General features: G+C 45.7%; 1 protein-coding gene across 1 annotated transcript; it reads left to right on the top strand.

Moving 5' to 3' along the window:
- Positions 1 to 831: 831 nt before the first annotated feature.
- LOC149128480 (upstream-binding factor 1-like protein 1) lies at positions 832 to 2,709 on the top strand. Its single transcript, XM_089303933.1, has one exon. The coding sequence runs from the start codon at positions 1,600 to 1,602 to the stop codon at positions 2,581 to 2,583; it is 984 nt and encodes a 327-aa protein (XP_089160059.1). The 5' UTR covers positions 832 to 1,599; the 3' UTR covers positions 2,584 to 2,709.
- The last annotated feature ends 11,469 nt before the right edge of the window (positions 2,710 to 14,178 follow it).

Here is a 14,178-nt window from a genome sequence, read left to right as displayed (position 1 = left end):
AATGATCCAAGTGCTTGGACACTTGCACCCACATGGGAGACACAGAAGAAGCTCCTGGCTGATGGCTACAGGAGAGCACTGCTCCTGCCATTGTGGCCATTTGGGGAGTGAACCAGCAGATGGACGATCTTTCTCTCTGTCTATCCCTCTCTCTGTAATGCTTTCTGTCCAATAAATTTTGAAAAATCTCTAAAAAATGTTACTAGGCATTGTGTGGTGTGTGTGTGTGTGTGTATTCATTTGCTGATGAAGAACTTCAGAACTGACTGGGAATGATACTGCTGGTGTCCCAGGATGGAGAGAGCAGAGCCATGACCAGAAGAGCTACCACCCTGCTGGTGACTGACACAGTGCTCTACAGGGTAACCACTGAGAGAGAACCCTGGTGACCAGTAACCAGGTTGTCATAGCAGCTACCTCTACAAAGGTACCAGCTGCCTCTGCAGATATGACATCAAACCCAATGAAGAAACATTCCTTCACAGCATCTACCAGCATCTATTGGGACAGAGTCTCTGGCTTTACTTGCTCAGCTTTTCAGAGAAGTAACGGAGAACAGAGAGAATCTGGACAAAAAGGAACCTGAGATATCGTGAGATTACAAAAGACTGTAAAGTGAATCAGGGAACATGCAAAATATTTCAAATTATACTTTAGAAAGGAAGAATGAAAAGAGGAGAGAGAGCTCTTCCATCTGCTGGTTTACTACCCATATACCTGGCATGGCTCGGGCTGGGTCGGGCTAAAGCTCATTCTGGGCCTCACACATGGGTGGTAGGGATCCTAGTACTTGGGCAATCACCTGCCAGCACTCATGGTGTGCATTTTCTGATCCTCGGTCATACCTTCAGTCAAGGGTATCTGAACTCGACACAGACTGTGGCCACATTCAGTCACTACAGGGATTGTCCTTCCTTTATAAATTATGCCTCCTTCCTTTTTGTGTTTTTTACTTTGATCTCAGGATGCTTAGACACTTCAGCTTCTTGAGTGTGTGGTCTGCTGCTTGTCTTATTGAGTTCCCTTTAAATAAGCTCCGGTGAGATTCGGTAAAAAGCTGGTGAGGCTGGTGTGGTGGAGATTGTGAAAAGCACAAATGCAGCATGTCAAAGGCAAGCCTAGATTTCATTTCAGACGTGGCAGTTTTCCAGTTACACTGCAGAGCCCATGAAATGTATGAAGGATGTACCCTGAGTGAGTTGTGGTTTTCCCACTAATTTTAGTGAAGGAGAATAATGTTCCTGCCCTTTCTCCTCTGACCTGCTGAATGACGATAGGATGCCCACAAATACATTCTTGGAGTCTTGTGGGAGAAAAACTTTGAGACATGTCAAGGATGGTACACAACAAGGACTTTAAGAGTGGTCCACAGCACTGATTTAGACTACGCTTTCTGTTCCAAAAAAGAACATCCTGGAATGCATAGAGAATAATCTCCCATCCACCGGACTCCACGGAAACAGAGAACAACCCAGTCACATCTGCCCTGGGGAAATTAGATTTGAGAGGATTTGCAGGGGAAGCTCTCCTACTGAGATAATTACAGATCTCTTCTCACTTCAGGAAGTTCTACAACTTGACAGAACTGTCCTGGGAACTATGGAACACATCAGACAGAAAAGCCACAAGAAACATCCAGACTTCCCAAAGAAGCCCCTGACTGCTTACATCTGCTATTTCAAGGAGATGCGGCCCCACTACTCCCAAAAGTACCCCAAACTCAGCAACCAAGAGCTCACCAAAATCCTATCTGGGAAATACAAGCAGCTCCCAGAGCACATGAAGCAGAAATACTTCCAGGATTTCCAGAGGGAGAAGCAGGAATATGAGGAAAAACTGGCTCGGTTCAGGGAAGATCACCCTGATCTGGTCCAGGACTCCAAGAAATCGGATTTCTTCAAGAAGGGCCAAGCCCAGGCCTCCAGGAAGTCTCCGGGAAATGGGAAACATGTGAGGTCTCCTCCAGAGAGGTATGGCTTGTCCAGGAAGCTGGTCTTCCTTGGAGAGCCCAAGAAGCCCCCTATGAACGCATACCACAAATTCCACCAAGATTTGTGGGGCAGTCCAGAGCTGCGAAGCCTGCACCCGAGGGAGCGCATGGTGGAGGTCAGCAGGCGCTGGCAGCGTGTTCCACAAAGCCAGAGGGAGCACTTTACCAGACAGGCGGAGGAGCTGCAGAGACAGTACAAGGTGAACCTGGACCTCTGGCTGCAGAGTCTGTCACCTGAGGAATATGCTGTCTACAAAGAAACCAACTATGGCAAGGGGAGGAATATGCTCATGACCGGAGGCCCAAACCCCAACTTCAGACAGGGGTATCTGCAGCCCACATCAATAAGGAGTTCCCAAGAAGCACCTATAGAGAAGCAGATGATGCAGGCTCTCGGGAAAGATCACTCAGAGCATATTGAGGTCGATTCTCCTCCCTCACAGCGAGCAGACGTGGATGTGGAGGAAGATGGAGAAGAGGATGAAGGCAGTAACTCTTCAGACTCTGTCAGTGAGGATGAAGATGAGGCTGCAGGGAAGATGGGGATGAGCGAGGATGCTGTGTGTAGCTCATCTTCCTCAGACTCTGACTGAGCTCTGCTCACAGTCTAGAAGCCTGGACAGTGACAGTGATCTCCACAAAAAGTGTTCATGACCAAATGTCACCGAGAGGACTCCCTTGTCCCTGCTCTTTGTATTTTCTTGCTTTTTTCCTTTCCTTCTTCCCACCTTCTATCTCAATAAACATAGACCACGCTAGTATGAGGGGAAGGTGGTGCTGTATCTCTGTATCAAGTCGGTAAATCTGGAGGGATGGCTTTTCTGAGGAATGCATGTAAATGCTAGCTGGTACCGCCCATCATCATCCCCAATTCCATCCCTGGGAAATTCCAAGTAATTGAAGCTCTTGGTAAACAAGGAACTGCTTGGGCTGTGGGGCACACGGTGGTAGATGTGTTGGTCATCTTATCTTCTGTTGGGGACATGGTTGAGTGGATGACCACTGACTTGCCTGGGGAGCTGCTCCTCAACTCCTGCATTGAATCCAGGGTCCAGAGTGTTTGATGGGCAGCAGGAGAGGTGACCTAGGAAAGTTGTCAGATTCTACATAGTGTTCCCTCTTGCTGATGTAAGGATTGATGTTGCCAGGAGAGCAGTGGGCATCATCACGCTTCCTTTGATGTGTGTCTTTACTTCTTAGCTCTCCCTGGGTCTCTTTTTACTAATTTCAAAGAGTAAAAGTTTTAAAACAAAAAACAAATATTTCTATTTCAATTAAATGAGCTCCTCCATAGAATCAGTACGTTATTAGTTTGGGTTCTGCTGTTCTGTGTGGAGCCCTCATTTACCCTGAGCAGAAGCTCCTAATCCTTCCTTCTCTCAGTACCAGTGAGTCTCCCGCTTAGCATTTGACATAGAGAGATTTGTGCACATTTGGATATCCTGAAAAGGTACAAACTTCTACTCTTGCCAGTTCAACTGGATGATACTGCTTTAAACTCTTTGGTTAATGCATTTTTGGAAACCTATTTAAGTCCCTCCCATCTCATTCTACTTTGCTTTTGACTATTTCTACATTTTGTTAAAAGAATATTTGTGTCACAGTAGTAGTGTAGGCTTCACAGATGAAAGCCATTTTTGAATGTTTATTTTATTCCTGGAAATCTTAGTAAAATGTTATTTATCTTTGTCTAGGTCAAAATTTGTTTCAGAATACAATTGGAATATTTGCAACTTTTATAGCTTGCATTTAAATATGTTCTTTGGGAATTTTGCAAGCAGTGCTAAATACTAGAAATGATTTGTTCTTGCTTATCACTTTGAAGTTAAGGTCTACATTATTTTCCACCATGAAATTTATTTGAAACAAATAATAAAATACCAGCAATATTTCTATCTATAAGCATGAGCTGTTTTTTAAAATATTTATTTATTTGACAGCAAAATAAAGAGGGGCCTGAAAGAGAGAGAGGGGCTCACGCCCCAGAAGACTACAGTGGCTGAGGGCATTCCTTTCTCCTGTCTTTTGCTCTCTTCAGGAAGTCAATGGATTGGATGAGATCCATAGGTTTTGGGGAGGAGAATTCTAAATGAATACAGTCATTCAAATGCTCATCTCAACTTATACCACCTTCACAGACACAACCAGAAATAGCAGGACCTTGTTTATCTACATCAGAGGGGAGAGCAGACAGGGCCATTAAAAGAGGCAGAATGAATTGTGGGTTGCCAGAACACAGACTTGTGTACCCTCCAAAATAATGAATTCTAAAGTACAATGGCCACAGGCTGGGGTGGGTGCAGTGTGTGGTGAAGCTAGGACAGACATGCATTCAGCAGGTGAGGACAGTGTCCCTGGGAACAGCTGCTCCAAGGGCAGGGCCATGGAATGAGAGCTCCTGGGACAAGCTGCATGGAGAGGAATGCTGTGTCTTGCATTCAGTTTCAACCAGTGGTTCCCAGAGACACATTCAGTTGGTCCCTAACATAGCCTTGTTATTACTTTGGAATTTTGATACCAGTCACCTATTCACTTAGATGTAAACCTTTCATACTTCTGGAATACTCACTGTTGGGGAAACATTTGCATTCTGGGGTCCAGCATTTGACAACACTGCTTTATCAGAGGGAATTTCCCTCACTTTCAGCAACTGGTGACACTCTTACAAAGGGAATTCAGAGAGAGAAAGGAGGAAAGCAATAAATCAGCAGGAGGAAAATAATTCAGTTTCTTCTCACGACTCTGCCTAGACTGCAGGACATTTTCAGAGGCAGGGATTCTCCTACAATAAAACTTGCCTAATTGCTCTTCTTGTCCCTGAACATGCGGATAGCGGGCATTCACTTTGGTATAAATACAAAGTTAATTCATTTACTAATTTGTTTGCAAGATGGGGGCAGGGACATGAGACACACATAGTTCCAATTCGCCCTCACATGCCTGTTTTAGTTTAAGATTTATTTATTTCTTGGAAAGGCAAAGTTAGAGAGAGAGAAGCAGAGACAAAGAGAGATCTCCCACCTGCCTATTAACTCCCCTAATGACTTCAATGGCCATAGCTGTGCCAAGCTGAAGCCAGGAGTCAGAAGTTTCTTTCTGGGTCTCCCACATAGGTGCAGCGGCCCAAGGACTTGAACCATCCTTGGCTGCTTTCCCAGGGTCGTTAACGGGGGCTGCATTAGAAGTGGAGCAACCTGGACTCAAACAGGTGCCCTCTATGGTGGTTATACTGGCTCCTCACAACTCGAGAACCACACACATTTCTTCAGGAATGCAGACACTGTGGACAGCCAGAATGAGGAAAAAACTCCAAATCCACACAATAGCTGCTATCTCTTCTTTCCATTTTCTCCATCTGTTGTTTTCCATAGAAGAGCTTCAGAGCAGCGGCAGAATCTGTCCCCACCTTCCCACAGGCAATGAGGCTCAGCCCAGAGACAAGAAGTAGACCATGGGGCCACACTGTGGCTTAGTGCCCTAAGACTCTGCTTGTGGTGCTGGCATCCCACATAGGCACCGGTACTTGTCCTGGATGCTCCTCTTCTGATCCAGCTCTCTGTTATGGCCTGGGAAAGCAGTAGAAGTTGGCCCAAATGCTTAGGCCCCTGTACCTGTAGGAGATCTGGAAGAATCTCCTGATGCCTGGCTTCTGGCCAGTCCAGCTCTGGCTGTTGCAGCCATTTAGGGAGTGAACCAGGGGATGGAAAACCTTTCTAGCTCTCCCTCTCTGTGCCTCTACCTCTCTAATAAATAAATAAAATCATAAAAAAAGTGAACCAAACCTGGAGGAAATTAATGGCAAGGATTCCACAGACCTTCTCTGCTGTCCTGATGCTTCCTTTCCTGACTGGGGCGGAGTCTAAAGTCTCATGGCTCTGCCTCCCACTGGTCTGAGCCACAGGATTTCCATTCCCCTCCCCAGCCTGGGAGGAGTGTCCAGAGGGAAGAGCTATGCAGCAGGGAAGTCCCAACTGAGTGCTTGCCAGGAGCAGGTTTCCAATTGGCCCAGGGGAGGTCCCAGCACCAGTGCACTTGACCAGTGTGTTCTGGGACAGCTCTGGAGGCTTGACGTGGAGTGTGCTGGGCAGGAGAAATCTCCATTCTGGGATGAGAGCCAAGGCTGTTCTGGCCAAGTTCTTACACCACTATATAAACATACACCAATGAATAAAGCCAACCATTGTAGACATGACAAAATATAAATATAACCTTGTCAAAAGGATTTATAAGTTTCCTAAGACACGGATTAAAATCCTTGATGGCTGACATCCTCTTTTCTACCTGTTTCTAAGAGAGAGAAAAAGAAAGACACAATCCAAAAACATTACACAGAAAGCATTGGGGACCCCATTAGTTATGAAACCAATAACTCTCAATGATGCTGTAGCACAAGGCACAGCTGTTCTTGTCATTTTGAATAAATTAAATGTATCCAATACAAAGTACTAAATCCATCTATGAAGAAAACACTGAATCAATAGAGACAGAGCATAAAAGATTCTGATCCTGGGTTCTGGCTTAACCCTGAAGTCCATGCCACCAGGGGTGGAGCCAAGGTCTGAGGGCTCCCACAGACCCTGGGACCTGGTAGCTATACAGACTCCAGCCAGGGACTCCTGCAGCTCCAGGTGCTGGTTAGAGACTGTGGGGAGCAACTCGGACTAGACTGTTACTGGAATTAAGACTTATTCTATGCATCTTCTCTCCCACAATATGGCGCTGAGAAGGGAGTAACAACTTCTACGCAGTGCCTCTCGCCAACTTGAGTGATGATCTGCAGGAGCTGATCCTGCTCCTGATTGGAGGAGAGCAGCGTACTCGGCGTGTGGGTAGCAGAGTTGGGATTGGTGGAAGAGGACTATAAAGGAGGAGAGAGACAACATGCACCAGGAACATCTATCTGAAGGAACACCTGAGCAGCCCCCAAGAGAGCCGGCCGGCGGTGTGCCGCTCCCCTACGGAAGTGGGGAAAGTGGCAGGGGGAACCGCCCTTCCACAGAGGTGGAAGGGTTGGTAGCCAACCCAGGAAGAACCAGCAGCAAACCTGGGGAGGGCCGAGCAGACAAAAGAACAGCGCAGGGTCCTGTGTCGTTCCTCCACAAAGACGGGGAGCGACATAATGGTGCCGTGACTTGGATATGAAGCCTAGGCAGGGTTTAGTGTTGTTCCTCCATGAAGAGCGGGAGCGACAGAGACCAAAGAGATATGTAAATGAGACTCCTAGGCTGCTCCAGGCTCTGAGATAAGACTGGCAGCAGCTCCCCTTCTGGGTTTAGGGATCTGGAGATGAAGAAGCCTCCTTTAAAGAAAGCTGCTATCCCCCGTGAAAAAACCCTGTGTTTTCAAACTCAGCGGCAGCGGTGGTTCCAAGCTTCCAGGGAAATGCCAAGGCAAGTTTGCTGGCAACAAATAGGACACCAGGCTCCCAGGGGCCTTGGAGATAGCCATGGCATGCGAGCCTCCCAATGTGCCTGATCTGAGATAGTGAAACATCATGGCTTCTCCTAGGTGCACCCTGTGCCAGCAGCACAAAAAGTTAGAAAGGAGAACTTAGAAAATGGTCAAGGACCTGGTGGTTCAGTGAGCTGCACTCAAGCCCCCATAACGTCCTTTGTCCAAAGTCATCTGGTGGTTCCAATGGGGCCTGGGTGTCCCCTCAGGGGATGGCTGGGACCAACGTCAGAGTGGATGCAGGATCTGTCCCATCTTCCAGAGCGCAGCAAGGCTCAGCAGGCAGACAAGACCACACCTGAGGACGCTGATGGGGAGGTTCTGGATTCCTTTGGGGCTGTGATCCTGGTGCTCTCTTACCCAGCTCCAGTGCAGACTGAGCCTTAATGGCTCTGCTGGCTCCTGTCCTTTGTGCCCCAGCCATTGCTCAAGGAGCTAGGAGGCCTCCCTTCCCCTGTGCTGCCTGGGAGGAGTGCACAGTGGAAGGAGTCTTTGTAGCCTGGGTGCCCCACAGGCAGTCTCTCCAGAAGCAGGCTGCCAAACTGCCCTGGTACACTCTGGGAAGCAGTCCACGTGGCCAGTGTGTTCCTGGATCTCCAGGTATGCAGACCCGGGGTAGCAGGGTCTTGCATCCAGTGACTGGGGTGCTACAGGGCAAGAGCCCGGAAATGCACACCAGCTTCAGCCTCTCGGCTATAATCAAGTAAGGAAAACTAAATTAATGATCAACTGGGAAGTTGCTATTAACAATAGGGGCTGTATGTGCACGCCTCATGAGACAAGAAAGTCCCATAAATAAAATAACAGTAAGATAATACCGTGTAGAAAGCTAATATCATTCTGCAAAATGTGGAAAAAATGAAATGCCTTTAATCTGGAAGGGGTGTATATTGAAAAAACAACCATTTTGGCAAGCTCTAAAAATTCACTATGGTTGGGAGATGTGAGGCCGCTGGTTAATCCGTGGCTTTCAACACCAGCATCCAATATCCTGAAGTAACAGCATTCCCTGACTCGCAACCTGTTATTGACTGTTGATGTGTGAGGACACAGGTTAGCTACCTATCCAGGTTTAACTTGTTGCTTGCTCTGATGGCAACCCAGCACAGTGCTGGGTGGGGACCTGTCTGCACCAATTATCACCCGACTTCCTGCTATATACACTTGGGAGGGCAGCAAAAGAACTCCCAAGTACTTGGCTGCAGGCCTTGCCTTTGCAACACAGTTAAATCCGGCATCGTGTATCAATTTGTGAATATAAAAATATACTTCAGCTTTCTATTAATTTAGGCTTTTATACATAATATCCTTTTTATGGGTGTATTCAGAGAATATCTATCTGGATTTCAAAAATTAACAAATATCACCTCTCAAATAGTTATTCATTTCAATCAAGAGAACGTTTGTGTAATTTGAGATTGATCCAATTGCTGTTAACTAAATCACCTGGAAAGGAGTTCACCCAAGTAATGATGGGAAATAGTGCCCCTCCCCCTAGTCCTCTCTGCTACAGTAACCCCATCAGGGCCGGGCTTGCTCCTCTTGTATAAAGGCCTCGCCCAGTCAAGGTTTATTCAGTTCTGAGGCTTGGTGTTGACTGGGCTGTGGAGACCTTCTGATCCTCCAGAGCCCAGGGAAGTCAGAACCACCTACCTGACCCAGGATCCAATCCAAGAAGTTGCAAAGGACCAATTCCTTTTGCCAGGTGACTACTGGGTCCGAAGAACCGAATTCATGTTTTTTACCTTAAAACTTGAAAATTAGAGGAATTTTCATCTTAGAATTTAACTATCCGCAGTCTTAGATCACTCCCAGGCCCAGGGAAATGTACCTAAGAAATAGGTACAAAGTTTCATCTCTATCATACTTTTGCACTTTAAATTCATAGAATTTATTCTGTTATTTTTCTGATGCCATATGCAGAAAACTGCTGAATTTCTGGTGAGGAAGCCCTTGGGAAATCTTGCCGTGGAATGTGAAAGTTGATCTCTCTACAAAAATTTTAGATTTTTGCTTGTGTTGTTAGAATTGACAGACCGAAAAACGTCACCAATAGACACGTCTCTTATGCAAACAGCAAGGGGAAGCTTTATTGATTATCCAGCATGCTGGGGCTGTCTGTTCATACAAGAGCAGAGCAGCCCCGAATAACCAAAGGTTAGGGTTTATAAAGGCAAAAACCGCAAAACCGGGAAGGGGGGAATACATGGATGCTATGCACAGTTGCTATACATAGTTGCTAAGGTCAAAAGAGAGTACATAAATTCAAAGAGAGTATATGGTTACTGGGGTCAACATAACCTAAAACCTAAGTGAAATTAATATTCATCATAATCTTGACAATACCAGTTACAATGTTACAATTAGCAATTAGGACTTGACATTAATGTAAAACACAGACAAATCACATCTTCATTATTAGCCCAGGTAACCCAGGTGCAACCTTTCATCTTTTAAGCTTGAGCAATCATGCTAGGGGGTATTTGTTCTCGGCCAAGGATGATGTAGTGCACTGCTATTGTCCGACTATTTGAATCATAGTTTCAGACCAGAGTCTCATGGTTGGGAGGTGCTTTCTCAGAATGGTGTCTCAAGTGCTCCAAAATGGAGTCCCTACTGTCAAGGTGCTACTTCACTCTGTCTTATTTTCACAGCTGTACCAGGAAGGTTTAAACCTGTAAGCTTAAGCTTAACTTTTTACACCTACACACATATACAATTTTAACTCTTCAGTGTGTTTATCATGGAATAGCATTTTGGAATATATTTTTAATATTTTGTAGAAATTACATTTATGTTATAAAATTTTAATATACACATTTAAAAGCATACGGTGTTGGGGATGGTGCTGTGGCACAACGAGTTAACACCCTGGCCTGAAGCACTGGCATCCCATATGGGTGCCAGTTCGAGTCCCGGCTGCTCCACTTCCAATCCAGCTCTCTGTTATGACTTGGGAAAGCAGTGGAAGATGGCCTAATTCCTTGGGCCCCTGCTTCCACGGGGGACCTGGAGGAGGCTCCTGGCTTCGGATAGGTGCAGCTCCGACCATTGCAGTCAAATGGGGAGTGAACTATTGGATGTAGACCTTTCTCTCTCTCTCTCTGCACCTCTCTCTGTCTTTCCTCTCTCTGTACCTCTGACTTTCAAATAAATTAATTAATCTTTAAAAAAATAAAAATGAAAATATATGATGAGGGGGGCCAGCAGCCCATATGGACAATGTTTCTAGTCCCAGCTGCTCCACTTCCAATCCAGCTGTCTACTATCTCTGGGAAAAGCAGTGGAAGGTGGCCCAGTGCTTAGGCCCCTGTCTCCACATGGGAGAACCAGAAGAAGCTCCTGGCTCCTGGCTCCTGGCTTCAGATCAGCCCAGCTGTGGTCGTTGCGGCTATTTGGGGAGTGAACCAGCAGATGGAAGACCATTCTCTCAGTCTCTCCCTCTCTCTGTCTGTAACTCTACCTCTCAAATAAGCAATAAATGAAATCTTAAAAAAATATAGAAACTGATATTCCACATTCTACCATCCCTCCTGCCCGCTCTCCAACTCTTCTTTCTCCTCCATCTACTGTTCTGACTCTTAATTTTTACAAACATCTGTTTTCAGTTTACTTAATGATCATGAGGGCAACCCTAAACTAGGTAAAGAGTTCAAGAATTGAGCATTTTTGTTTTGACAGGCAGAGTTACTGAGAGAGAGAGAGAGAGAGAGACAGACAGAGGGAAAGGCTGTCATTCCGTTGGTTCACCCACCAAATTGCGATTATGGCTGGTGTGCTGCACTGATCTGAAGCCAGGAGCCAGGTACTTCCTCCTGGTCTCCCATGCAGGTGCAGGGCCCAAGCACTTGGGCCATCCTTCACTTCCCTCCTGGGCCACAGCAGAGAGCTGGCCTGGAAGAGCAGCAACCAGGACAAGAAACCGCAGTGCTGGTGCCACAGGTGGAGGATTAGCCAAGTGAGCCGTGGGGCACGCCAAGAAATAGTATTAAGTAAAACACTCTTCCTCAACAGGAGACAAGGGCTGTAAACAGTCATCAAATCTCAAAATGTGCATTTAATTCCAATACATTACCTTTATGGTACTGTATTAGTTACTCCAGATCAGGGAAGAAATTTTGAAAAGCCATTTCTGTATAATACTCTTATATGTGGGATGACGATCCTTCCCTCTTCTATCTGATATGATAATTATGCCCTAACAGTCTTTGAACATATAACTCTTTGTGAGTCATTCATTATTATTTAAAGCTATTTATTTATTTATCTTTAAAGATACATTTATGGGATAGTCAGAGACTGAGAGAGGGCTTCCATTTGCTGGTTTACTCTTTTTAATTTTTTTATTTTCGAAAGCTTTAAATAATTATATATTTCATAGGTACAGTTTGTGGATTATAGCAGTTCTTCACCCCATACCCGCCCTACCACCTCCAAAGTGCACCACCGCCTACTCCCTCTCCCATCCCATTCTTCATAAAGATTCAGTTTGAATTATCTTTATATACAGAAGGTCAACTCTGTATTGAATAAAGTTTTCAACAGCTCATACCCTCATAGACATAAAATATAAAGTACTTTTTTACTTGGTTTTCTCTTCAAATGGCCACATCAACCAGGCCTGAGCCATGCCAAAGACAGGAACCAGGTGCCTCATCCAGGTCTCCCACAAGGGTACTGGGGCACTGCAACTTGAGCAAGGAGCTGAATCAGAAGTGAGACATCAGGGACTAGAACTGGCACCCATGTGGAATATTTGCTTTTCAGGTAGTGAGTTAACTCGCTGTAACACAATGTTGATCCCTTCTAAAAGATATTTGCAATTCTTTTTTAATAAGTTATTTATTTATATTTGAAAGACAGAGAGAGAGAGAGAGAGATGTTCCATCCATTGTTCCACTACCCAAATGGCAGCAAAGTCCTGAGCTGAGCGCTTGCAAAGCCAGGGCCATGAGGTGCTTTTGGTTATCCCACGTGGATGTAGAGCCCAAACACTTGGGCCACCTTCCACTGTTTTCCCAGGCCATAGCAGAGAGGTGGATGCGAAGTGAAGCAGCCAGGGCTTGAACCTGCACCCATTTGGGATGCTGACGTTGCAGACAGCGGCTTAACTCGCTATGCCACAGCTCCTGCCCCAGTTTTCTGCAATTCTAAAGTTGTCCCACTTCCCCATAAATCCATTAGTGTTATTAGGAAATTAGAGGATAGTTGACTACTTAGAACTGGCAAAATAAAGATTGCAATTAACACAAGATTCTCTCAGAGCTGTCATTGTGGACCATTGGGTTAAACTGTCTCATTAGATGTCAACATGCAGTATACCCTGCCAGTTCAAGTCCCAGCTGCTTCAAGTCCTGTCCAGCCTCCCGCTAATGAGCATCTTAAGGCAGCAAAAATTGCTACAAGTACGTGGAACAACTGCATGGAGTTACAGCTCCTGGCTTCGGCCTTGCCTTGTCCCACGAATTGCAGCCATTTGAGGAGTGAACCACTAAATGGATGATTTCTCCCTCCCTCCTTCTCTCCCTCTTTCTCTACCTCCACTCCCTGCACTTTTACCTTCAAATAAATTGACCTAAATAAAACAAAGGTATTTCTACTCTGGATTAAAATGAGTCGATTCTTTTATCTTCAAAAAATAAAGAAGAATATGTTTTCAAACAGTCCTTTTTAAAAAATTTTGGACACTAAATTTGGACACTAATTAGGGCTAATGCAGACTACTTAACCATTAGAGTTATGATCAAAACATATATGTTCACTTAAGACAACGCATGGGTGCAGAGTTTGGATGGTTCCAGAGAGAAATTTCTGTCACGTTAAGAGAGGTTAAATAAACCTCACATTGTTTCATTCCATCTTCTCTATGAATCTAGATTGCTTCCATCTGATTTGAGTTTGGTTGATTAAGAGGTGAGCTATTATATCGAACCCTACCCCAACCACCAAGGACTACTATAAAACTTTCTCACCATCTCATCCTCATATTTCATGACTAAATTAGAGAGATCCTCCCCCACTCCTGAGGCAATTTTCCAGACATTGGAAGGAGGATTGGAAAAATTAGGATAGGTTTTTGGTCTTTTTTTTTTTTTCACAGAGTGGACAGTGAGAGAGAGAGAGAGAGACAGAAAGGTCTTCCTTTTGCTGTTAGTTCACCCTCCAATGGCCACCGCACTGCGGCCAGCACACCGCACTGATCCAAAGGCAGGGGCCAGGTGCTTCTCCTGGTCTCCCATGGGGTGCAGGGCCCAAGGATTTGGGCCATCCTCCACTGCACTCCCTGGCCACAGCAGAGAGCTGGCCTGGAAGAGGGGCAACCCGGACAGAATCTGGCGCCCCGACCGGGACTAGAACCCAGTGTGCCGGCGCCGCAAGGCGGAGGATTAGCCTAGTGAGCCGCGGCACTGGCCATGGATAGGTTTTTGATCACTCAGGACTAGCAATTTGGCCCCACATCCACATCCAGGAAATGGGATTGGAAGAAACTGGTATTCTGCTCAGGAGTGGGGTCTGAGTGTGGAAGGGGTCATGAGTCATCAAGCAGGCACATGGTCTCCCAAAGGCTGAGAATCTCCTGTGGAGTCCATTTTTCACTTGCGTTGAAAATGCTTAATATCTCCTGCCTTCATGAGACTATTTCAGAAAGAAATGTAGCTGTGTCTCCCCTCATATAACCCTTGAGAAATTCTCACCAACCCAGGCCTATGAATGACCCGCTATTTCTTCTTCAGAAA

This window comes from Oryctolagus cuniculus, chromosome 1 (genome assembly GCF_051225735.1).
Source record: "Oryctolagus cuniculus isolate XC-2025 breed Fujian yellow rabbit chromosome 1, ASM5122573v1, whole genome shotgun sequence".
In the NCBI taxonomy this organism is placed as follows: Eukaryota; Metazoa; Chordata; class Mammalia; order Lagomorpha; family Leporidae; genus Oryctolagus; species Oryctolagus cuniculus.
The sequence above is the reverse complement of the archived record's forward strand: the minus strand, read 5'-3'. Positions and strand labels throughout refer to the sequence as shown.